Source organism: Vicia villosa, linkage group LG5, assembly GCF_029867415.1.
Source record: "Vicia villosa cultivar HV-30 ecotype Madison, WI linkage group LG5, Vvil1.0, whole genome shotgun sequence".
Lineage (NCBI taxonomy): Eukaryota > Viridiplantae > Streptophyta > Magnoliopsida > Fabales > Fabaceae > Vicia > Vicia villosa.
Genome location: NC_081184.1, coordinates 169,806,115 through 169,829,506, shown reverse-complemented (window position 1 = coordinate 169,829,506; position 23,392 = coordinate 169,806,115). Strand labels below are relative to the sequence as shown.

Genomic DNA, 23,392 nt, shown 5'->3' with positions numbered 1-23,392 from the left:
CTTTTCTTGGCTCAATAATTAGTTACCATGGATGGATCCTACTACAACGGTTGGTATGGTGCAATGGCTGAAATTAAGGTTACTTAATTTTTTAGTAGTAATAAATAAGAACATGAGCTTTTATTATTGTATAATTTTATCCTATACTAGATAATACAGACGAAGCCTTAAGAAAATGCAAACTACAAATCATTATAAGACTAAACTTGACAGCCTGTATGAGTATCTTATGCTGTCAAGTTTGGCTGATGAGTTGTTGCATATATTTTGGTTGATTATTAGTATTGAATTATCACGTACACTCAGGCATATGATATCTTATCTTCCAATATAACACGGTATTATGTGATATGTTTTTTTTTTATGTCGGCGGTAATAAGGGGGATTCTTTGGTATTGATGAGTTGTTACAAATTAATAGTTAGTATTATACATACCAGTACATATAATAAATTAAGAAATACACCTAACCATATCTTATCATCATAATGCCATTATTTTTAAAGATGCATGTGGAAAACTCTTATACTGTCGGGTCAAATTCAATAAATTCTCAATTGAAAATGTGACATTTGGATTAGTTGACTCCACAATGAATTGAAAACCACATAGAAGAAACGCCATATATAAGCTTGAAAGCGGATGATATGCACAAGTATAAAATTTGAGGTCCCTACAACAAGAGAAATGTTGTAACCCTGTATCATCACCCAAACTATATTTTCCAACAAACATTAAATTCTACATTCTATTGCACAGATGAATGTTATACAGAACATCATAATCTATCGATCTAACACTGGCTCACAGATCAACATATAAATTTCATGCCTGTATTTGCAACACATTGGTTGCGCTGCTTTTCTGATATCTTCAGATGAAATAAGATGTTAAACAGCTAACAACTATTGTGCTTTTTACTTTCATCTTCTACCATGTCTGCTTATTCCCACCGGAACATGCAAATCAAGCGTCGATAGGATCTGCGGCATTGACATGCCTCCAGAAACAACAATTTCTGCAAAACTTAGCATATGTTAAAATTATCTCGAGTGAATTCAATTATAGTTTTCATACATTTTGCATATTCAATGAATATGGATTGCTCATAAAAATTTGCAACACGGTTAAGATGTGTTAGAGTTATTAAGTGCAACATGATTAAGCCTACTTTTCCTTCTATAACAGTAGAAACTAGTATAACTCACCAATTCCTTCCCGGACTGATAAGTTTGGCCTAATGACATCCTTGGTGTTGACAAGAAATATATCACCAATATAAAGATGGTTTGTAGGAACATAGACACAGCATAACTCCTCATCTCCAGAATAAGTCTGAAACAGATATATAGTTCAGATAGTTCAATTCAACAAGTTTTTTAAAGCTGTGATAATTGCATATAAGCAACAACAAAGAAAAATGAACCTAAAAGTCTGCATGGAAACCAACAAGCATTAACTAAGTGCTACAAAGTCCTAACGGGCATTACCATATGGGCCTGTATAGCAAACTAGCAACACAGATTTGAATTCTATCACTCCTACAAGGATTATAATATAAGGATCCTGGAGCCAATGAGATTGATAAAGTTTAGCAAATAACCTTTATTGAATTCCCCACTGAGAATACACAAACACATGGATCTGGTAGATAAACTGATAAGAGACTTGGGTATTATGAAGTGCCTAAGTATCACACACATCGAGCAGTATGGAATGCTCGGTGGAGTATTTAAGTGGTTTGGTTCTTCCCCCCGACAGCTAGATTTTAAGGGAGGGTTCCCCAAGTGACACACACATTGAGTATTATAGAATGATCGGTGGAGTATTTAAGTGGTTTGGTTCTTCCCCTTGACAGCTAGCCTTTAAGGGATGGTTCCCCAAGTGCCTAAAATACTTATCAACTGGTATCATAGCTGGTTGTCGGTGGTTCGAAAAGGGCTACATACAAAGGAGGCACTGGAAAAGCCAAGTAAGGCATTGTAGAGTGCCAGCCACACGACATTGGCTCTCAAGGGCAGTGCAATGACAGGTGTCTGGGTTTCACATCTAATATGGGATGTTCGGTGGAGTATTTAGGTGGCTTGGTTCTTTGCCCCTCTTGATAATTACTCCCTCTAGACTCAATTATAAGCAAAAGCACCAAATTTCACACTAATTAAGGATGGTAGTTAAGTTCATTTAATTTTCTTGATTTGATGCAAAAAGGAAAATACATTTACCAGTCTATCCGTAATTATAATGGCCATTTCCTCAGAATATCAATAAATTAATGTAAGGGTGTTATGAAAATAGTAACATTCAATTTGCATAGAAAAATTAACTTCTGCTTATATGAGTGCAAAAATGCCAAGCACTTTTTTGCTTATAAACGAGTCTAGAGTAGTACTCCATCTGTTCCTTATTATAAGACCCACTACAAATTTCGTTGATATAAAAAAAAATTCTAGCAATAAATTTGTAAAATGTGCATTACTATTACATATGACAGTAGAAATTGCCATAAAACCTCCCTATAACTACACCACATACAATTAAATAAGCGCCGACTCCTACACAAAAAAGTCTACTATATAACTGCCATGTTATAAAATAGGTAGTCATTCCCGAATAGCGGCACGGAGCGGCCGACACCAAAAGTGGGATAGCGGGATAGCGTAAAGCAAGATGACTGCTCTATTTGATCATTTTTTGGACAAATTACATATAATAATTATAAACATATATTTGATGTAAAATTAAACAAATAACTCGACTCATAAATATTCATAAATCAAAGCACACATGACTCTTGAAGTGCATAACCGACTATGAAGGAAGTTAAGGTTGAGTCTCAACTCAAATTAAGAAACCTAAAATTACCCCTAAAAGATTGTAAATGTAAGGGGTAATATCGGTTTTTTTAGAGGGGAAAAGGATAGCTGGCCAGAAACCGCTCTGAGCCGAGAACTGCTCCGCTCTGCTATCATGCTATTTACCCTTTGGCGGCCGCTATAGTGTTCTGCACCACTAAAGCTCTTCCCATAGCTGTAGCCTGTCGGCCTTCGCTCCGCTCCGCTATAGCGGGATAACGCCGCAATTGGCAGCTATTGACTACTCTGACGATAGGTACTCAAGTTCTAAGTCACAATAACAGAATATACTCAAATATACTCAACTCTCTGCTAATAACTGTCAATATTCTCCACTATGACTTCTCTATCCACAGCCCAATCCCCGTATAACGGAAAGTGACTCATGCATTACCCCTCCACATTTTTGAGATTTGTGAACACCGCGTGGATGACTAGAAACGTCATCATCACCAACGTTCTCATCTTTAGCTCTTACATTATAATTTTGTTCTGTTATTTTGTCATTTCTCCGAGTACACAAGGCACATTTGAGACTTGTAACTTGCATGATCCATAATTGGCACAAATTTTGGTTTGGGCTCTATTAGATGTTTTCGTATTGAACCCAACTCATCCTTAGAAAACCGACATATAAGGTGAGGGATGACATTCTTTATATACTCAATTTAGGCCTTACCTTTATCCTACGTGGGTTTGAGTTTTTCCAATACATCCCCTCACACTCAATATTATTTGATTTGGTGCATGGATATAAATTAATAGCGGGTGACCTGGATTGATAGGTTCTAATACCAACTTGCTAAGTACATAGTGAATTAATCTGAATTATTTTGAGAGTTTACACCGTCACAGCCTTATGTATTTTAATCAAAAAGTTACAATCAAGATCCCTAAATTATAGGGATAAAAAAAGGGCTGCAATCAGATTATCAGAAAGATGTAAACAAAATATCTACATGATAGGAATAAAGGACAGTAAACCGGGGCAATATCTCAACAGGCTCTGACAGACAGTGATATTCATAGAGAAATAGTGAAAAGCCAAGTAACCTTGAAAGAAAAATTTATGAACTCAACAGCTACTAAAGTAGAATTATTTAAGACACCTGAAGGACAACAGACGAGGTGATGAATCCCAATGCATATTCACCCACGCGTGGATGTCGAATGATAGCTACTTCTTTGAAGGCTTGTGAATTTTGATCTGTGGCAGCACATATGTCAAAACATTTGTTACCCACCATTAAATTTACAGTAGCATCGCAATAAAGAGAGAGATGTTGGCAAACACACCTGGTGATATAGCAGCACTAATCTGCTTAGAGGCATTATAGATATGACGAACAAGAGGCATTCGTTTGATAAACCACTCACCAAGTCCCAGGACAGATGCACCCAACCATGATGACATGAAAACCCCAATCAAGAAGATGAAGGTTATGGAAGTTATGAATCCAAGACCTGACCAAGAAGTTTAACTGTTTGAGCAATTATTTCAGCATGATAAATGCTACCATAGCATCCAGCCGATAACATAATATGCTAGAGACAACAGCAGCAGTCGATAACATATCTAATTTTCACGATTTTTTTTTACTAATTTTGTAGCTCTATTGCACATTTGTACTTCCAGTAACCCACAAATACAAAAAGCGGCGAAACTTGAACAAAATGAAAATTCAAAAATTTAGAGCTAACAAAATGCTTTATCCAATAGAATAGCCACTCTTAAATGATCTATTGCGGGGGGGAAACATAAGGTGTATTTTAAAGTACCACACAGCAGAAGCACTTACCAAAGATATTGATTCCAAGTTGAGCATAGATTGGAGAAAAAAACCCATCCACGAAATGAATGAACCACCAGGTAAAGTAGAAGGTGATTGCAATTGGAAAAAGAATGACACTTCAACAAGGAAACAAAAGAACAATGAGAAATAAAAACAGAAATTCTTAACATTCAGTTTCTAGTGCCATTACATGTGTATAATAGATTTGATATTAAATGACAGCATAAAATGTCAAATATAATAGCATGGTCGTGAGAAAGAAAGAAGGCATAAAAAAGGAAATATCCTTCAAATCTAAAACAATAATCTTATCTTTCAAAGCTTCCGTGGACAAATAGCCACAAAAAGCACCAAACCACAAAGATAAAGATAAAGCAACAGCCAATCTGAAATGTTAAAATAATAAGCCCTGAAGCAGCGACATAGTTTTGCAAACCTAAGATAAATGCAAATAGACAGACGAATAGTAGACATTGGATAGTCATAAACTTTGTTTGCAAGTTTGCAGCAAGCATGCTGTGCATATTACATCTTTTATCATTTCAAAATATGATATATTTCTCTATCACCTCATCCTTCTTAAACCAGTGATAGAGATAGCAATGAGAATATTGTATATTTTTATCTAACTGTTATGGAAATAGACATGTTGGCAATAATTTGGTTGGTATGATACAATAAGCAATTTGGAGATTTATATAGTGTAGAACCTAGGGGTTTTACTCAATTAGGATTGGTCATTAAGGACTGGCACTTTGTATATATTACTGACTGTGTTTATGGCACAATACACAACTTAAAAATAGTAAACTGGTTCACCTTGCACTGATAGCCGCTAGATCTGATGTTTTGAATTTTTTATTAGTTAACTCCCCCGATTTGATATTCACTTAAAGGATAGAATTGTAAATTTATCTCATCTCCCCTGCCCCCTACCGAACCTGCTTCCTTTCCCCTCCCCTAACTGTTGATTTCTCCTACCACTTATCCATCATGGTCACCAACCTCTCCATGATCAGATCCACTGTTAGTTCTTACTTCTATATCAGCCCATCAATCTCATAGCCATATCATAAACCAGTCTTTCAAACTTCTCCCCACTAGCATCATACTTCCTTTACCCGCAGCCCAATAACACAACCTTAGTTACTTCCTCCAATCCCACACCACCACCACCACACAAAATAAACACCAAACCTCTGAATGTTATCAGAGCCTCCGTAAAGCACTTCCATGTCATCACAGCGTGAATAATTCCCTCCACTCGCAGTTTCACTCCTAGGCACCTTTTCTTAGCCCCTCTCCCTCCCTGCAAATTCGACCTCCATCAACGGGGTAGTCTTTCAGAACAATCTAGAAGATTCCAGCAAAGTCAACGCTGTTGATGAGTTTATGAAGAGAATCTGAAAAATGGGGTAGACTCCTTCCTTCGTTTTTTCCCGGAAGATGGTGGAACTTCTCAAATGATGTGGAGATAAAGGTACAGGCACATCTGTTGAGAATGCTACAGGCAATGCTAATCCAGTTGCCTGGGTGTCGTGGTGGTGCCACTCAGAGAGAGAAAATAGGAGGGTTCGGGTATATCTTTGTTTATTTTATTATAAGAAAGTTCAGAGTTTGAAGGTTTTTAATTCCCTTCCCCAATTTGCCAAAAAAGGACTTGTCCACTACTTTCCAGCGTCCATACCCAAACACAATAACTAGCAAACTAGCAAAGTTTCTCATATCCTAGTAGAAGAGATAAGTGTAACTATCATGTAGTGGCAACATTTGATTCATGATACAAACACCGATACACCAAGATGGCAGCATAAACTAAATGTAGATAAAAGAATTAGAGAAAATGAATTCATTTCATGCTATTCATCTCAAATCAAAAGAAAAGCTTTCTTCAAGAAATAATAAGATGCGATAGTGAAAGATTAAGGTGTGGCGCGTGCACTAGTTTGACATGTAAGAATGTAAAATGACACGGTACTAGGTTGAAGAAAGAAAGGCTCACCATCCAGTCATGAACTTTTTTGACGCCCAGCTCCTAACAACTATGGAAAAAGTCTACAAATAGACAAAAACAACAATAGCGATCTGTCAGACTCAGACAAATACTTCAGATAAATTCTTTCATGCAACAAAATGAACAGTTCAAATTCATGAAAACAAATTTCAGCTCGTAATGTTGCTAAAACCAGCTTCAATGTATCAAACTCTTCCAAATTAAGAAACTTGAAAAGTCACGATAATCCAAACCAGGAAAAAAGTAACCTATACTAGCTTTTTGTTATGAATTTATGTGTTGTTAAATAGCATCTATAAGTAGCAGAAGTTGAGAAACCAGTATTATTCCCTACTCTATTTAGTACAAGAAGTGTTGTCAAATAATGGCATAAGCACCGTCGTGCAGTTGATTTTGAACAACCCTCTATTTTTCGCAATCAGTGATCAACAACACTATTGTGTTTCTACTAGAGCTAAGAACTAGCATTGAAGGTTACAACTATTTCATCTGGAGATATAAAAAGCAATAGTTTCAATTCAATTGATCCTTCTAACATTACCAATCAAACTCAAAGAAATCTCCGAAACTAACAAATTCAGATAAGCATTAAGCACGCATGGTTCATATACGAATCAAATGATTAAAACTCAACAGAATAAAGCAAGAGTGAAGAAGAATTAAAACCCTAAAGTAGCAGAAGGAAAGATCACAACCTCGCGGCCGGCATGATGAACGGAGGAGGCCGACGACGATGGCTTGGAAGCATCGGTGTCGACGCCGGAATTAGCGACAGGGATGAGAAGCTCTCGATCTCTATTGCCGGTGACCGTCGAGGGGGATTTTTCGTCAACCATCACTGGAGGAACAACCGCTAACGACGACGTTTCAGAGTTCGCAAAAGTGGACGATAGTGCCCTTTTGCTTCGCTTCTTCTGCAACGCCGTGGTAGACTCCGCAGAAAGGACAAATTGCAGAATAATTGAATTTTTATTCAATTTTTTTTTTTTGAATTTTTTTTTTGCTTGGGGTTATTGTACTTTAATTGGAATAAAATATTTAATTTTTCTTTTTTCTTTAAGTCAAAATATAAATTTTTAGTAAAAAAAAAAAGGAAAAACGTGTTTAATTAAAGGTTAAGTCTAGGGTGAGGGCTCAATTAAGTCCCTCACCGGTGAAACCCTTAAAAATAACCATAAGATTAAATGAATGCTTGAGATTTAATAAAATAAATTTGAGAACATGTAAAATTAATTATAGGGGATTTTGTTTCCACAGTGTAAAAAATTTTTTACCCTGTCAAAAATATTTACTTTTGTACGAATTGTGTTTCGTACCTATCCAAAACATCTCTCCACCTCTCCATGTTTCTCAGTAAGGTGTCAATTTTTTTCCTTTATTTTTTCCGGCAGCGGTAGAAGCAAAGCAGATTATCTCCGTCACTTAAGGAGTCAATGTGATAGTGCTCTTCAAACATGGTTGCAGAAAATACAACGCAGTTTGAAGTCACGTTTGATTTATGCTCTCGAACGGTATCCAAAAGATCCTCAAGAGACCCACTTTCCACAAATTCAAAACCAATTGAAGGAAACTGCCTCATAAGCAACATGGACATAATCTGCTTTGCTTCTACCGCTGCCGGAAAAAATAAAGGAAAAAAATTGAGACCTTACTGAGAAACATGGAGAGGTGGAGAGATGTTTTGGATAGGTACGAAACACAATTCGTACAAAAGTAAATATTTTTGACACGGTAAAAAAAAATTTTTACACTGTGGAAACAAAATCCCCTATAATTAATTTTACATGTTCTCAAATTTATTTTATTAAATCTCAAGCATTCATTTAATCTTATGGTTATTTTTAAGGGTTTCACCGGTGAGGGACTTAATTGAACCCTCACCCTAGACTTAACCTAATTAAAAATAATAGAATATATAATTTCAGTTTAGAAAATTGAATATATAATTTAAAAATTATCATCCTTATTTTGGCAAAAATGTTTTAAAATTTTCTTTAAAAATTATCCTTCTTATTTTAAATTTTAATTATATTTTGAGAAAATGGGATATGCACTGATTTACACTGTCAGCCAATCACAACCATATATTTAATTAAAACACAATTTTAATTTAAAAAACTAATATGACATGGCAAATATAAAGATTTTAATTGGTTGTATGTGTAAAGTTAGTTTACACTGTTAGTGCACTACCTTTAAACTCTTATATTTTTAGTTTCTATATTTTGTTCAAAATTAAATTTTAATATTGTAAATTTTAAGTTAAGTTTTTAAGATGCGTTGAAACACGTTAATAAAGACCCAAGTAGGAGGACATGCGTCAGATCTTTAGGATTCAACTGTTGTCGGCGGTTATTGTTAGATTAGTATAAATAGCATATTCATGTAATGAAATCAGGGTCGCAAAATTTATCTAATACTCTATAAAACTAAAGTACCAAAGTCAAAGAGCGAAACAATTGTGAAGAACATGCATGAGTTTGCGCCCCTTACTTTTTTATTGTCGTCATGTTCCATTAATTGAGACACTTTGCCGGAGTATCATTTATTGTCTTTTTTGTTCATTACTTTTATCCAAGTTTTTTCGTTATTAAAGTTTGTGTCCATTTGGTCTTCATACAAACATTTACATTCAATTCACACACATTTTTCCTCTTACATAAGTTTACATAGATTATTTTCGAAATTTTTTAAGTTAATCTCACAAGTGAACTAAACTCGTGATTGTTTACTAAAAACATATGCGAACAAGTTGGCATGCCCAATGGGACATTTTGTGCGAATTTCTAGACATTTACGAGAAAGTGTTCCATTTTTTTTTCGTTTTTCATGAAAATGTTTTCAATGTATGGTTTCTATCTGTCTGAAAAGTGGTATGATTTGTGTTGAAATGGTTCCTCTAAAAAAATCCCCTTCCTCGAAACGATCCTCCAGACACAAAACCACCAGTCACATTGATGGTTGGTACTACAAGGACATAAAATTCCGTTTGAGTAACTGGCTCAACCCTAAGCTCAGTAACGACTTCGACATCATTACCAACAGTGGTAGTTTTGTTATCCCCATTAACAAATATTCCAACTACCCCTAGGGTCACTCAGGCCGTTGTAGGGGACTCTATGCCCCCTTATGTCCCAAGTATTACACTACCTCTAGGTACTAGAGATTATTCATATGGCATGGCAACAGCCATGACAACAGGTTTGTAAAGACACACTTCGATGTTTGCAAATAATGTTGCAAAGATAGCTTCACCTCTAAGTCCATATTTGGCGTCTGGATCTGCCATAAGCATCCCTGGTCTAATGGCACAACCATAATGAAGGATTGGATATGCCCTCCTCGTATGTCAACCTTATCTACAAATTCCCTTTATCTATGAGGCAAAATATGGATAAAAGTAAAAATGAGATGGAGAACATGCTTACTTAACAGATGAGTATTGTGTTCAATCCATTAATTCAGAACACAAATCAGAGTTATCAGCAGGTGTCCCATTAGTTGGATAGAATTTCTTACTTCTTTGATGTTCCCCAAGCGCCTGTTATGCCAATGCCTAATAATACGATGTTTGTCGAATAGCCCCCACCAAGGGTAGCCGAAGCTAAAGAAAGCCAAAATGGCCCTAAAGTAGTTTTGGGGCAAAGAAACTAGGATGCCAACCAAATACTTAGGAGCGACCAAAAAAATAATTTTGGGGGGTAAAACAATATCACTAACGTGGTCGAACAGATTTTTCCCCAAAATGGCCTTAAAGTTGGCCTACATATGCCAAATTACGTCTCTCTATTATCGAAATATGTATGCCAGACTGAATTTTCTAAAGGTTGGAAAGTCCATAAGTTCACCAAATTTGCTGGCAACACCAATGATTCCATAGTCGAACATGTTGCTAGGTATCAGACTGGGGCTGGTGATATAGCCAACAACAAAAATTTGAAATAAAGTATTTCTCAAATTCTTTGACAAAGAATGCCTTTACGTGGTTCACCACATTGCTTTCACATTCCATATGTAATTGGAACCAATTAGAAAAGGTGTTCCATGGGCAGTTTTACATGGACCAGTCTAAGATTATCCTTAAGGAATTAGCCAGTGAAAGGCAAAAGGTGGCTGAAACAATAGACAACTATCTAAACAAGTTTGGGATAATGAAGTCAAGGTGTTTCACCTAAGTGCCTGAGCAAGAGCTAGTCAAATTGTATATGGGGAGTCTTGACTATCTCATTAGGAAGAATCTAGACACCAAGTACTTGAGAGACATGGCTCAACTGGCAAACAAAGTTTGACAGTTCGAACGTATAAAGGCTGAAAAATCCAGGTCGAGTAAGTATCATAAAAAAGAGAACGTAGCCAATATCGAGGTAGGTGAAATAGAAAATTTGTCTGACGTAGACTTTGAGTATATCATAGAAAGTGAGGTTAATATGACAGAGTTAAAACAAAGGCCTCCTTATATATGTAAATTGTTGAAACCTTACAACGGGAAAAATCCTGTCGAACCTAAGAACGAGAAGTTTGTCACTAAAACCCACATGTTTGGTGTAACTAAATGTGACGAAATATTTGATCTTCTAGTCTCTAAGGACCAAATCATAATCCCTAAAAGGCTTAAGACACTACCATTAGAGCAAGGAAAGAAAAAATAAAATTTCAAATTTCATAATTTTTTTTGGTGATAAAACTTCTATATGTATTGTTTTAAGGGGCCTAATGCAGAATGCCTTGAAAGACAGGAGGTTGAAATTTGCAAACAAGCAAAAGCCTCGAGTGGAGGAAGATAATGATCCCAAAGTTGAAAAGGCTCTCCTTGTCGAACCTGTAGACGTGCTGATGGTTGATATCACTGATGACTTTGATACGTAGGAGGTCAAAGTCAGTTATGAAGATCATATGAGGGTAGTTTTTCCTAAAGCTGTAAAAAGAACTTATTGATTTTCGGAACGTGTGTAGGTTGAAAGACTCTGAGTTCATGCTCTGCCCACGTTGTAATGTCATTTTCGATAAACAGGCTTCCAAGGAGTTAGAAAAGGGCAACCCTTATCAATCAATAAGAAGTGGCCGAGAAGACAAAAAGAGAGAGTTTTTCTTCAACACGAGGGGTGTGCATAAAAAAACCCAACAAAGTATAACAAATGTCCCTCCTTCCAATGTTCCCTCTAGGGAGTGGATTCAACCTACCGAGAAATCAATAGCTGACGTAGGCAAGCGGAAGGTAATTTATGTCGATGTGGGTAGCTTTTCCTAAAGCCAAGAAAGAACTTATTGATTTTCTGAACATGTGTAGGTTGAAAAACTTTGAGGTCATGCTCTCCCATGTTGCAGTGTTGTTTTTGATAAGCAGACTGCCAAGGAGTTAGAAAAAGGTAACCCTTATCAAACGAGAATAAGTGACTTAGAAAAGGGTAACCCTTATCAAACGAGAATAAGTGACTGAGAAGACAAAAAGAGAGAGTTTTTCTTCAATACGAAGGGATTGCCTCAAAAAAACAACAAACGCAACAAGGCCAATTTAATTCGCGCACAAATAAACTATAGTTAGGGAAGCGACACTCGAGTCATATCGCAAGGACTCTTGGATTGATTTTGAACCAATAGACGGTAACAATGGTGGGGTTTTCAGTTTCAGAACTTAATTTCAAAAGTGATTAAGGTAAAAGCAGATTTCGGCTTATCATCGATTATTGTAGCTACAATTCCATAAACAGATTCTCTATCCTATTCGATTACAGTACCAATCAAACAAACGTGAGCGATACTATGTGAATTATGTTCCTGTTTGTCGAATTAAGCATTCAGTTAGAGATAACGTGAATTAACAAATAAGCTGAGTTAAAAAAATGATTTAGATTAGCGAACATATGTGAATCGAATTTAACAATTTCTATCCTATAACAACTATCGAATAAAGCAAACGATTGAACTTGAATTAAGCAAACGATTTAATAGGAAGAACTTGAAAGGAAGTCGAAATTCAAATTGCACAGTTATAATAATCTCAAAGTTTTGGAACCTAAATACAGTAGATCAACTTCGGGAGTATTAGTTCTGCATAGATTCGTATCAAGCGTATTTTTATCGTGAGAATTCAGGATGCTTTACTAAACTATGTTTTTGGTTTAAGTAACACAAGGGAATTCAGGCTCTAATGGCAACCGACCCGAAAAATATAAAAACATACTCAAAACTAATTATTTTATTAAGTCTAGAACTAAAACGAATCATTCGACCATTCTGCATTTCAAACCAGTTTTTGTCTTCAACATAAAACTTGTAGCTTATCCTCTCAGCTTTCCAACAAATGTTAGAATACGTCAATCTAATTTTCGTAGCTTAAGTTATAGTCTGCACGGTAAGAAGATACCAATTATTTGTTTAAGTTGAAAATAAAGTACGAAATTAAAATAAATACAGAAATAACCTCAAAATATAAAAACACACTAAAATAGTAAAAATAATAAAATAAACTATAGAATTGCATAAGTACAATAGTAAAAGAGTGCATCAAAATATACTGATTACAGGACGATTAAAAGGCCAACTTACATAAGTGTCAAACTCAACCTAAGCCTTAAGGAGTTCAAATATCCTTCGCTTGGGATTACGACGAGTTGTCTAGACTTAGTCGGGATTTGGTGGTGTTAAAACTACCAATTAGGCCTAACAAAAGGCTAGTAAAGCAGACCCCAGGGAGGTTTGCGCCAAAATTCATGTTGAAAATCAAGATAGAGATTGAACTACTGCTTAAAAACAAGTTCATAAGAATTTCTAGGTACGTCGAATCACTATTTTTCATGTTATTTCTTTCTACTTTGTCGTTCATTTCATGAGAGGAAGGGGCAAAAGTTTTTTGAATAATTATGTGTTGATTAATCTTTGGAACACACATCACGTCCTTGAGAATTGACTTCTTTTTGGAAATGGACTATAGCTTCATATCTCTAATTACAACAACCTTAGTGGTGTGAGAATCTTCCAACAAAAATTTCTTACATATAGCTTGAGTGTGTGTCTTGAACATAGCAAAATCATAATCTAAATGGCAGGAGGCACCATTGCCGATCCATGAACCACCTATAAGACTAATCTCGGTAATCTTAGTCATACATTACTCTTTTAGTATACATGTTAGCCTCTGATGCAATATTTGGCTTATTTTTACACTTGTGTATCATACGGCCTAGTTTTCCATAATTGTAGTACGATAATTTTGACCATAACAATTTCTTGGAGGTGGTAGATGATTTTGGGGTTTCGAAGGGTTCTCATTCTTGTCGTGGTTGAAATTCTTATTCACTAGGTGGTTTTGATTCTTAAATTGTTTGTCAGTTGACTTTAGAGCAACACCAAATAATTTATTTTTAGTTTTGTTGTTCGAGACAATAAACACCGAATCTTTCTAATCTAACTTCTTCCTCAATACAAATACAAATGCGTGTGATTGGAGTTTCAAGAGAAAACTTCCTAGTTTTGTGCCTAAGACTTTTTGAGAGAGAGGGAGAGAGAGACTTTGAAAAAAAAAAGAATTGAGTGAAAAGTATGGAGAGTTTTGGAGGGTTTATTTTTATTCATAATACAAAACCCCCCTTATTTGAGAGATCTAAAAAAAATATTAAATGAGGATTTTAGAAGGTTTTTAAGGGTTTATATAACTTGTTCAAATATATTCTATGTTGTTATAATATTCTAAAAGTAAAAAATATATTAATAATAAGCATTTATTTATTATTCTATACAAAATAATTCTTTCAAAAAAATATTAAAGACTTCTCTATATTTTTTTAAAATTTTGTTTTCCTGGAGTCCTCCATTTTCCTCCCCTCCTAACTCGCAAACAAAATCTAAGGTAGTTCTTGAAGTTCTTTCAAACAAGAGGCAAGTTGTCTATGATTAAAGTCACTTGAAATTGCTCATTTTAAGACTTGCCTGAAGTGATGATTTCATGAGCAATTTATGGATCTTGTAGGATTGAGCCTCCAATGATCTATCATGAGTCATATGGTATTTGAAGTAGCTACTCACATCATTCTTTTGTGTCAGCTTCCTCAATGTTTTATTTCTAGTTTAGAGCTTTTCCAACTTCTCTTGCAAACTTACAAATTTTGTAAAAGTCATACAAAGGTAGACCATTGAAAATAAAATTCTTAGAGAGATAGTCATTTTTAAACCAAAGAAGTATTTCTTTAGTCTTTTTATCATTCTCTGATTGTTGAACCATCTCAAGAACCACAGTGATCTCATCTTTTGAATTATTAGCAATCATTTACAGTTGACTCGGAGGCGATCTCATCTTTTGAATTATTAGCAATCATTTACAGTTGACTCGGAGGCGAGTTCTGGCATCAAATGGTTTCATCCCCTCCCGATCGTAGTTGCGGGAGATCGAACCGTGATTCTCCTACCAAGTCCAGCGCCAATCACCACTGGAACAACCAACGATTGGTAATGAATTGTGTTTTTTGTTAATAATCTGTGTTGTTTTATGCCTAAAATAAACATAATTTGGTGGTTGTTCTGTCATTCATGTTGCTGTTACTTTTAAACTATGTGACAAGCAGAGGACTTGATTAAACAATGTAACAAGTTGACAATTTCACAATTAAGGACTAAAATGGTAAGAAGAACATGTGATTCAAATGGACTTATCCTTACACTACATGTTCTTAAAATAAAAGGAACCATCACATCACATGTTCTCAATTAGTATATAACAGTTTCAAAAGGTAGGTTTTCATCACAAATTCTAAAAAAAAACATGACAAGATTCTCAACCGAATTCACTTATTAATATAGAATAGAATCCATGGTGCCCTATGAAAACAAGAGAGAACATTTTCACCCCCCCTTCAGTGCACTGTTAAAACGACAGATTTTAACACTTATTGTACAAAGAATGTTTTTCGTCGGAAAAAAATGAACTACCAAACAATCTCTATCTTGTGCTGTCTGTGTTCAAGCTAAACCGGAGCTTTATATCTGAAAATCAACATTGCAATCGTTAATCGACTCTGCCGCCTCAAGTTTGGATAAATGTCCAGTCATGATCGGATATTTTTGTACAATCCGCGAGGTGTTTCTTTCACTTCTTTGTGATTGACAAGATTCCGATATTGTGACTCCTTTTCAGACTCATTTCTAGTAACTGATTTTGTCCGCAGAGGTTTCTCATCTAATCAAACAAAAACAAAGCTGATTCATCCAATTGAGCCACGGATAATATTTTTTGCGAGGAATAACTTTGCAAGGATGAAAAGCAGAAATGGACATAAAATTAAAATTTCTATAGAGGAGAAGAAAAACACATAATTCTTGTAAATGTGAACTAGATACCTTTCGATGCTGCCAAAGAATCTTCGCTAGCTCGGGTGATGCACAGCCAGCTTCTTTCTGTTTCATCGTTGAGTTCTGCTTCAATTGGAATATGCCAGTGTCCTTCCTCCGATTCCTGCTACCACAATTTTCATGTTATATTTTCTTCTTACTTTCGTTTTCATCGCAACCACTTTAATTAAAGTACAGTACAATAGTTTTCAATTGCTATGTTTCTTACCTGAATAACAACAGAACAAGGAGGCGGCATGTAAAACTCAGGACCATTATCAGAGAATCCGAACCGTACCTAAAATTTGGAGAAAAAAAATAGGTATTCCAATTATAAGCAGAGTTCTAGTTGTAATCAAGGTAGTATTGTTAATCGCAGAAAATAACAATTTGTTCAAATTCTGCTATGCTCCAGCACTATAGCGCCGCAATATTAGATACTATATTTAGGAACACTTTGTACTACTAAATAGCATATCGCCAAACAATAGCAATTTGTTCAAATTCTGCTATGCTATAGCGCCGAAAGAAAAATGAACGAAAGCAAAGAGTTCAGTTAACCTGATGCCTTTCTTTCCACTTGGGAAAGAAGTCATTTCCGAGAAGTTGAAACAAATGATCTCTCATCTCATCATTGGTAACAAGTAAGCATTTAAATTTTATAGCTGCATATAACCAGTACCTGAAACACATGTTAGTAAGTGAAACATGATAATGCTTATTAATCAATAGAGTTTAATAAAATAATCTATTATTAATTAAGAATATGTATTTCATTTTGTTCCTACCAATCATCGTTTGACCCGGTCGGTGTTGCATAGAGCGCACCGGCATTCTTCCACCTATCAACCACTGCTTTGTTGATTGGTGCATCCCTTTTGTCTCCTCTGATACGCCTATGATGCAAAACAATAAGCGGAAATTTCTTTGAAGGGAGTTTTAGCCGCATTCCATTGGCAACAGCGGTGATCTACGGTGGACAAAAAATCAATAACCATGATAAAAACTTAATGCAAGAGAAAAACAAAGACTATTTTTCATATTCCGTAACTTGCCTTGGATGGCATGAACTTCCCTTGGCTATAAAGACCTACATTTGCAGCATCAATCACTGCTTCAAAAGGCCCATACTGGTCAATCCATTTCTGCAATTCATAAATTCACAATTTTTACATTATGAATATGTAATATGATTAGAAATAATAGTTGTGTCATTTCAACAACAAAAATCGGACAATTTTTTGCGATAACAATCCAAGTAGTTAACACAATTGGAATATCAATTAATTACATTGAGTAAAGGGCTAACAACTTAATATATATAACAGGCGTCAAACTCCTTAACCGTGAATTAGGATGTGACTAATCACAATTTTAAGGTGTTCAAATCGACGAGTAGTTGAACACCTGAAAACGATAATTAATCATGTCTAAATTTTTGGTTAACGAATTTCGACATTTGGTATGTTCATTAACCATCTATTTCAGACATGTTAACTAACCACTTAAAAAATCGTCCGAAAATCACTCACTAGAATAAAATAATAAGCATTATTGAAGTTTCTTACTTGAAATGTTTGAAAGTTTGAATTTTTCTCCTTACTTATAGCGATGGATGCAACCGACTTAGCGAAAGTCTCCGTTTCAACAGGATCAAGATCAATAGTAGCCAATTGCACTCCACAACATTTACACACTCCATCTTTTCCAACACTGGTTTGAAGAACTTGCCATTTCCCCTTCCCTAACCAACCTATCCCATGCCATCCTCCACCATTATTCTCAATTGCTTCCATTATCAACTTTTTATCCCATTTTCTTCTCCCAACTTTCGAAGCCGTTTCACTCTTAAACCAATCAACAATCAAATCAGCAGTAGCATTCGAAACTTTCCTAACACTACTTCTTAGTTTATGCAACACATAGTAAACCCTATCACTCTTACCAGCTCTTACACTTGCTCTCAAAAGCGTCTCTAACTCCGGCTCCTCAGGGTAAACACCATGTTCCAACATATAGTTTTCAACATCGAATGCTTTATCTATTTCACCGTTATTACAATAAGCCGATAAAGCCGGACCGTAAGACCTTAACCTAGGACTTAACCCCAAAATCTTCATTTGTTTGACCATCTCAAAAGCCATGTCACCATCACACATTGCCATGGCCATTCTAGCCACAGATGTCAATGCTGCTTCATTCAATTCAACTTTATTCAGACACATATTCTCATACACTTCAAATCCTCTCCGCAATGCCAAATTCTTAACTTCATCACTCACCAAAGCCTCACTCTTCTCATCTAGTTTCTCACTATCACTACGCGAAACCGAAACTGAATTATCTAACACTCTATTATCATCACTATCACTACAAAATCTGTCATCATCATTTCTATTTACTGATGAGACTTGTGCATTCAAAGTTCTAGTACCTTTCCCACTTTTCGCGGGTCCAAGAACACCAATAGCTGCAGAAGAACAAAGATATAACAAAACTGTATACTGGTGTTGTCCTAATGTAACACCTTCTGATATTGCTGAATCATAAAAGGCCAAAGCTCCTTCCAAATCACCTCTTTTAGAACACATATCCAAAGAAACCCGCAATTTAACTTGAGGGGTATCCTTAATCTTCTTCTTCTTTCCCACCACACTTTCGTTTTCATTCTTGTTTTTCTCAATGACACTGTTGAGTGATTTTGATTCCAAAGAAACCCTTTTGTCAGTATGAGATACAGAAGAAGGAGAAGGGGTTTTCTTGGAAAACTTCCTCACGTTGGTGGTTTCAAGTGGTGAATTGCGTGAAGAGCATTGGATAGTGGGCTGTTGTTTTCTTGGGTTGAAACTGAGGGTGGTGATTGAAGGGAAGGAATGATAGAGGTTGGGGATGAGAGAATGAGAGAAAGAGAGAGAGCGTTGGAGGTGAAGTTGGAGAGTGAGGGGAGAAGTAGCCATTACCGTGTTATCATGTGTGGCTGCTAACAAGTAACAGACACCCAATCTAATCTTGAAACATGTTTTTTCGTGACTTTGGTTGTAAATTTGTGTTTTTCAAAAGTGGATTTTATAGGCCAAGAGTAGGAAAACCCAAACCCATCATGCAGAAAATACCAACTAATTTGTTACTTGAAAAAAAAAAAATGATTCTCAAAAAATAATCAATATTTAAATATGTTTGTTATAAATTAAAAAAAAAAAGTTTTTATTTTATTTTTAAAAATGGTTTTGATGATAAATTAAAAAAGCAATTTTGTCATCTAACAACGAGTAAAACACTCATTATTAAAAATTTTAACATAATCAAAATTATATGATTTAAAAAAATACATATTTCAAAAATAATTTTATTGGATAGCTATTTAAATAGTTTTAAAATTAAATGATTTTTTTAAAAAAAATTGATATTGAAAAATTGTAGAAAAAAGATAAAATTCTTCAAATAATAGTTTATGAAAAATTATTTAAATCATTTTTTTATTTAAAGTTTTTATAAAGACATCTATGTAATTTTTTTTAACAAAAATATGTAATACTATTACAAAAATTAAAGCTTAAAAGAAATATTAGTCAAATTAGCTTTTTTAAATATAATTTATAGAAATATTTTAATTAAGAGACTGTTTTGATTAAAATGTCAAGATAGTAGAAGGATAAATTTATTTTTAAGAGATCAAATAAATTTGTTTTTTAGTACGATTGTAGTTCTTTATAAAAGAAGTTTCTAAAACATTTATTAATAGAGCAAATAAGAGAGATTCAATTATAACATCAAATATTCGTTAGCTTTCAAGCACACCAAAAAAAAAACCGTTAGCTTTGAACTTGACTAGAATGTTAAATCATTTGTTTTCTTCTTGAAGATTGTAGCCTCATGTAACCAACCAATTATAAGGATGTTTACCTCAGAATCAAGTCATAACAGGAAAGGCTCTTTTGAGAATGAATATATTTCTAGAGCACCAAATATTCTACATGATCAAAGGGACAATCAAGGAATGGGAACATACAAAACCCGCAGCTTTCCCAAACATAAGACGTAGAAGAGAAGCTAACTAGGTAATAAACAATAGTCCCTTTTGTGTTCCTGCAGAAGGGCAAAAGGTATCCACCTAAATGTCTCTCTGACACAAAGTAGATATGGTATCACTGCTTAGAACATCATGTATCTTTTATGGAAGAAAACATATTTGAGTTATCAATATTTCTCCTGACATTGATCCAGCAATATTTCTCCTAACCTTGAAACTCATCTCAGTGCGGACAACATTCAAAACCATAACTCAAAGGTTTTTTTAATAGCCATGGTGAAAGTTGAAACCATATATTTGTATTATCATTTCTTACATTGAACGTAAATCCATCTTAAAAAATAGTCATAGTTTTAAGAATAGTACATGGCATACATTGTTCAGATATATAATGCATTATTAGTTAAAAAAAACACGCAGAAATAGGAAAGCCAAAAAAAGATATTCTAGAAACTTATCAGTATAAAATGAATCAACTCAATGAGTAAGGCATTGCATGTCTCTCTAAGATATCAGATGAAGAATCCTATGTCAAAAGGCCTCAAGATTACATAGAAATGAAAAGCGTCAACATGAGCCACAGTCTTCCATTAAATGGAAATGCTACTAGAATCAGCTAACCGCCGATCAACGCTGTCATAAAGGCATGGAAATACCTGTAAAATACAAAAACAGGAGCATTGTGATAAGTTATTTCCTTTCGGCTATTATAATTGGTACCTCAATTTAGATACAAAATGTGCTATGGGCAATTATCTTACCAACTATGTGCTAAAAAGAACTCTTGATAAATATATGGTGTCTCAAACTCGCAGTATTTACATAAAGGCACTAATGCTGGCAAGTTTTGTACTTCTTACAAGTGCTAAAGGGATATAATGACCCATTTGCTTTCTAAAAACATTTTCAATAAAAATTTTCAATTTCATTTCATCATGTCATGGAAGGCTACAACAATGAACAATTGTGATAGAGAGAATATGGATAACTAACTAGAACGAGAGCACTTTTGGAAATACTTAAAATGATTTTTTATATTTTCTAAATTTTAGGAAATACTGGACTTGTCATCCAGTATGCATATTCAAAAATGTGTAAAATGAACTGAATATTTTCAACGAACATGAAAACAGAAACCAAGTTAAGCAAACAGTCCTTAATATATTTAATTTTGTTGTCTTACAATACACAATTTTGTGAAATTACTAAAAAAATGTTTATATCTGTCATTTTACAGTATTAAGCATGCTAGACAGCACTCCTCCTATGCAGTCACTTCAGCAAAACTTCATTAAAAAATAATGCCGAATCATTTCTTACGAAATTTATGAGCTATAATGGAACTATCAGTGTTATTCACATTCCCTCACTAACTATTTGGGTTGGGCCCTATCCCATAATAAAATAGGGACAAAGGTATCATGTTGTGCATAAGATCAAAGGATTCAAAACTTCAAAAGCAACGGGTCAAAAGGAAATGATTGACCACTCTACTATCCCTTTGTTCCAGGCTTTAGCATGCCATTTTCTTCCTAAAAAACTTGGAACATAATCTCTTGCATCTAAGTAAATACTATCTACCACAAACATAAATACTTCAGAAATTCATGTTCTGATCATAAGGGAAAGGCATGTTCAGTAAATTCTTCTATGAAAGCATAACCTATGCTCTTGCCTCTCCAATCAATCAATCAATCAATCAATCAATCAATCAATCAATCAATCAACCAAGCCTTAACCCGCTAAGTAGAGTCGGCCAGGCCATATGATCTATCCAGGACCATATTCTATCCATCTTTAGGGCAACGACTTAGCATTCACATTATTTCGTAGTTGATCCATGTCATAGAAATTCAATGAAGTTTTACATTGGCTGATGAATGCCTTACACAACCCTCTCCTTTTATCCGGGTTTGGGACCGGCTATGCATAGCAAAACTATCATAATGCTCCAGCCTCTCACCAACATAAAATTAATGGCACATTCATACAACAGTTTTGATAAAATTAATGGCACAATCATACAACAGTTTTGTCGATGGCAGAAGACCGAAAAATCACAATATAAACACACCATTGTGGCCTATGGCGCCGCCATGGCAAACACGCCTTCACAATTGCCTATGGCGGTTGTTAAAAAATCTGTCATGACATACCTAGCCACCATTTAAAAACATTCTCATACAATTCAAAGAACATTTTCAACCATTCCAATCCATGTCTTCTTGAAAGACTGATTCTAGCTACCTTAGTAATCTATCCTACTTATGATTCACTTCGAATTCTGAAAGCAAACAAAAAACAAAAGCAATGTGCGAGAATGTACAAAGCACTAAGTATCAAATATTTACTTTAAAAAATAATAAACAAATACAAAACTAATTGTGTCATTTCAACGTCAAAAGACACACATTTCAAATGAATAAACTTGAAAATTGAATAAAAGAGAAAGAAAAAACGGACCTTGAGGAACTAAACCCCAACCAAGAGATTCAATGGACAAGCTTGAAACTAATCGAGCAGAAGCAACAGCGCTGTACAGCGGCAACATTGATTCCAAGCTACCCAACTCTACCGGTAACCTAATCAACCAAAAATGAAGAAAATTCATGATAATTAAATTTAGGTTATTGAAAAATGAAGGATTAGGTTAAAGAGAAAGGGGATTCAGACCGTGAAGTGAGAGGGACGCGTGGAAGTGTTGCAGATTGAAGTTTGGGTTTGAGATGAGAGAGTGGTGATGGTTTAGTGGTGAAGTTGTTGTTGTTAACGAGAGAGTGTAATCGAGACGATAACCTTCCGAATGCTTTAGACGATGATGTTGCCATTGTGATTGTTGTTCAGCTCAGCTCCAAAGTAGCCCTGTTTCAGTGTGTGAGAGTGAGAGTGTGTGACCTTGACCTTAGAGACGCAACTAAAATTCTTAACATTTGTATGTCATTTTTTATTTTTCACTTTTTAGTAGCATGGTAAGATTTGATATGCTAACTCCTAAATACTTTTAAAATCATATAAATCAATTTACACATTTTGTTTTTGTTTTAATTAAACAGGAAAAAAAAAAGCAGAGTCTATGTCGATTTTTTTAAAAGAATCACATTTAATAAAAAACTTTTTTTACCTTATTACCACCGGTATAGTTTGGTTTGGAATCAATTCGAACATTAAGTGCGTTTAATCTCATCATGATCGCAGTTGTAGGAGAATTTTAAAAAAAACTTTAATAACCAAATTTCAACATAATTTCTAAAGGAATCACCTTTTTTTTTTTAAAAAATCGTAAAAGATAAGATGTGCCATTGTCTATAACACATGCATACAAATTAACAAGGAGACATCACATTTCATAGCGCATGCACCTATGTGATGCCTAGAGGATGACA

At 34.8% G+C, this 23,392-nt stretch overlaps 3 protein-coding genes across 3 annotated transcripts; all 3 read right to left on the bottom strand.

The window, feature by feature from the left end:
- Positions 1-596: 596 nt before the first annotated feature.
- LOC131603865 (protein LIKE COV 1-like) lies at positions 597-7,615 on the bottom strand. The gene is made up of 7 exons (XM_058876305.1): positions 7,354-7,615; positions 6,647-6,699; positions 4,651-4,760; positions 4,148-4,315; positions 3,961-4,058; positions 1,208-1,334; positions 597-1,017 (listed from the first exon to the last, which is right to left on the bottom strand). Exons 1-7 carry the CDS (start codon positions 7,492-7,494, stop codon positions 923-925), a joined length of 792 nt encoding a protein of 263 aa, XP_058732288.1. The 5' UTR covers positions 7,495-7,615; the 3' UTR covers positions 597-922.
- Positions 7,616-15,422: 7,807 nt separating this feature from the next.
- On the bottom strand, positions 15,423-19,052 carry LOC131603864 (proteinaceous RNase P 1, chloroplastic/mitochondrial-like). Its single transcript, XM_058876304.1, has 7 exons — positions 17,548-19,052; positions 17,035-17,124; positions 16,768-16,949; positions 16,541-16,661; positions 16,209-16,277; positions 15,989-16,103; positions 15,423-15,827 (listed from the first exon to the last, which is right to left on the bottom strand). The coding sequence occupies exons 1-7, from the start codon at positions 18,934-18,936 to the stop codon at positions 15,697-15,699; spliced, it is 2,097 nt and encodes a 698-aa protein (XP_058732287.1). The 5' UTR covers positions 18,937-19,052; the 3' UTR covers positions 15,423-15,696.
- Positions 19,053-20,286: 1,234 nt separating this feature from the next.
- On the bottom strand, positions 20,287-22,933 carry LOC131608190 (protein NONRESPONDING TO OXYLIPINS 2, mitochondrial-like). The gene is made up of 3 exons (XM_058880114.1): positions 22,683-22,933; positions 22,473-22,591; positions 20,287-20,665 (listed from the first exon to the last, which is right to left on the bottom strand). The coding sequence occupies exons 1-3, from the start codon at positions 22,835-22,837 to the stop codon at positions 20,646-20,648; spliced, it is 294 nt and encodes a 97-aa protein (XP_058736097.1). The 5' UTR covers positions 22,838-22,933; the 3' UTR covers positions 20,287-20,645.
- Between the last annotated feature and the right edge of the window lie 459 nt (positions 22,934-23,392).

Coding starts and splice junctions, on each gene's coding strand:
- LOC131608190 (XM_058880114.1), bottom strand. CDS start 22,837: ATGGCAACATCATCGTCTAAAGCATTCGGAAGGTTATCGTCTCGATTA. Junction 22,592..22,682: donor CGCGTCCCTCTCACTTCACG/GTCTGAATCCCC, acceptor TTGGTTGATTAG/GTTACCGGTAGAGTTGGGTA. Junction 20,666..22,472: donor TTGGGGTTTAGTTCCTCAAG/GTCCGTTTTTTC, acceptor TGTATTTTACAG/GTATTTCCATGCCTTTATGA.
- LOC131603865 (XM_058876305.1), bottom strand. CDS start 7,494: ATGGTTGACGAAAAATCCCCCTCGACGGTCACCGGCAATAGAGATCGA. Junction 4,316..4,650: donor ACTTGGAATCAATATCTTTG/GTAAGTGCTTCT, acceptor CTTCTTGGTCAG/GTCTTGGATTCATAACTTCC. Junction 1,018..1,207: donor ATCAGTCCGGGAAGGAATTG/GTGAGTTATACT, acceptor TAAGTTTTGCAG/AAATTGTTGTTTCTGGAGGC.
- LOC131603864 (XM_058876304.1), bottom strand. CDS start 18,936: ATGGCTACTTCTCCCCTCACTCTCCAACTTCACCTCCAACGCTCTCTC. Junction 16,950..17,034: donor GGAAGTTCATGCCATCCAAG/GCAAGTTACGGA, acceptor TGTCCACCGTAG/ATCACCGCTGTTGCCAATGG. Junction 16,278..16,540: donor AGTGGAAAGAAAGGCATCAG/GTTAACTGAACT, acceptor TCCAAATTTTAG/GTACGGTTCGGATTCTCTGA.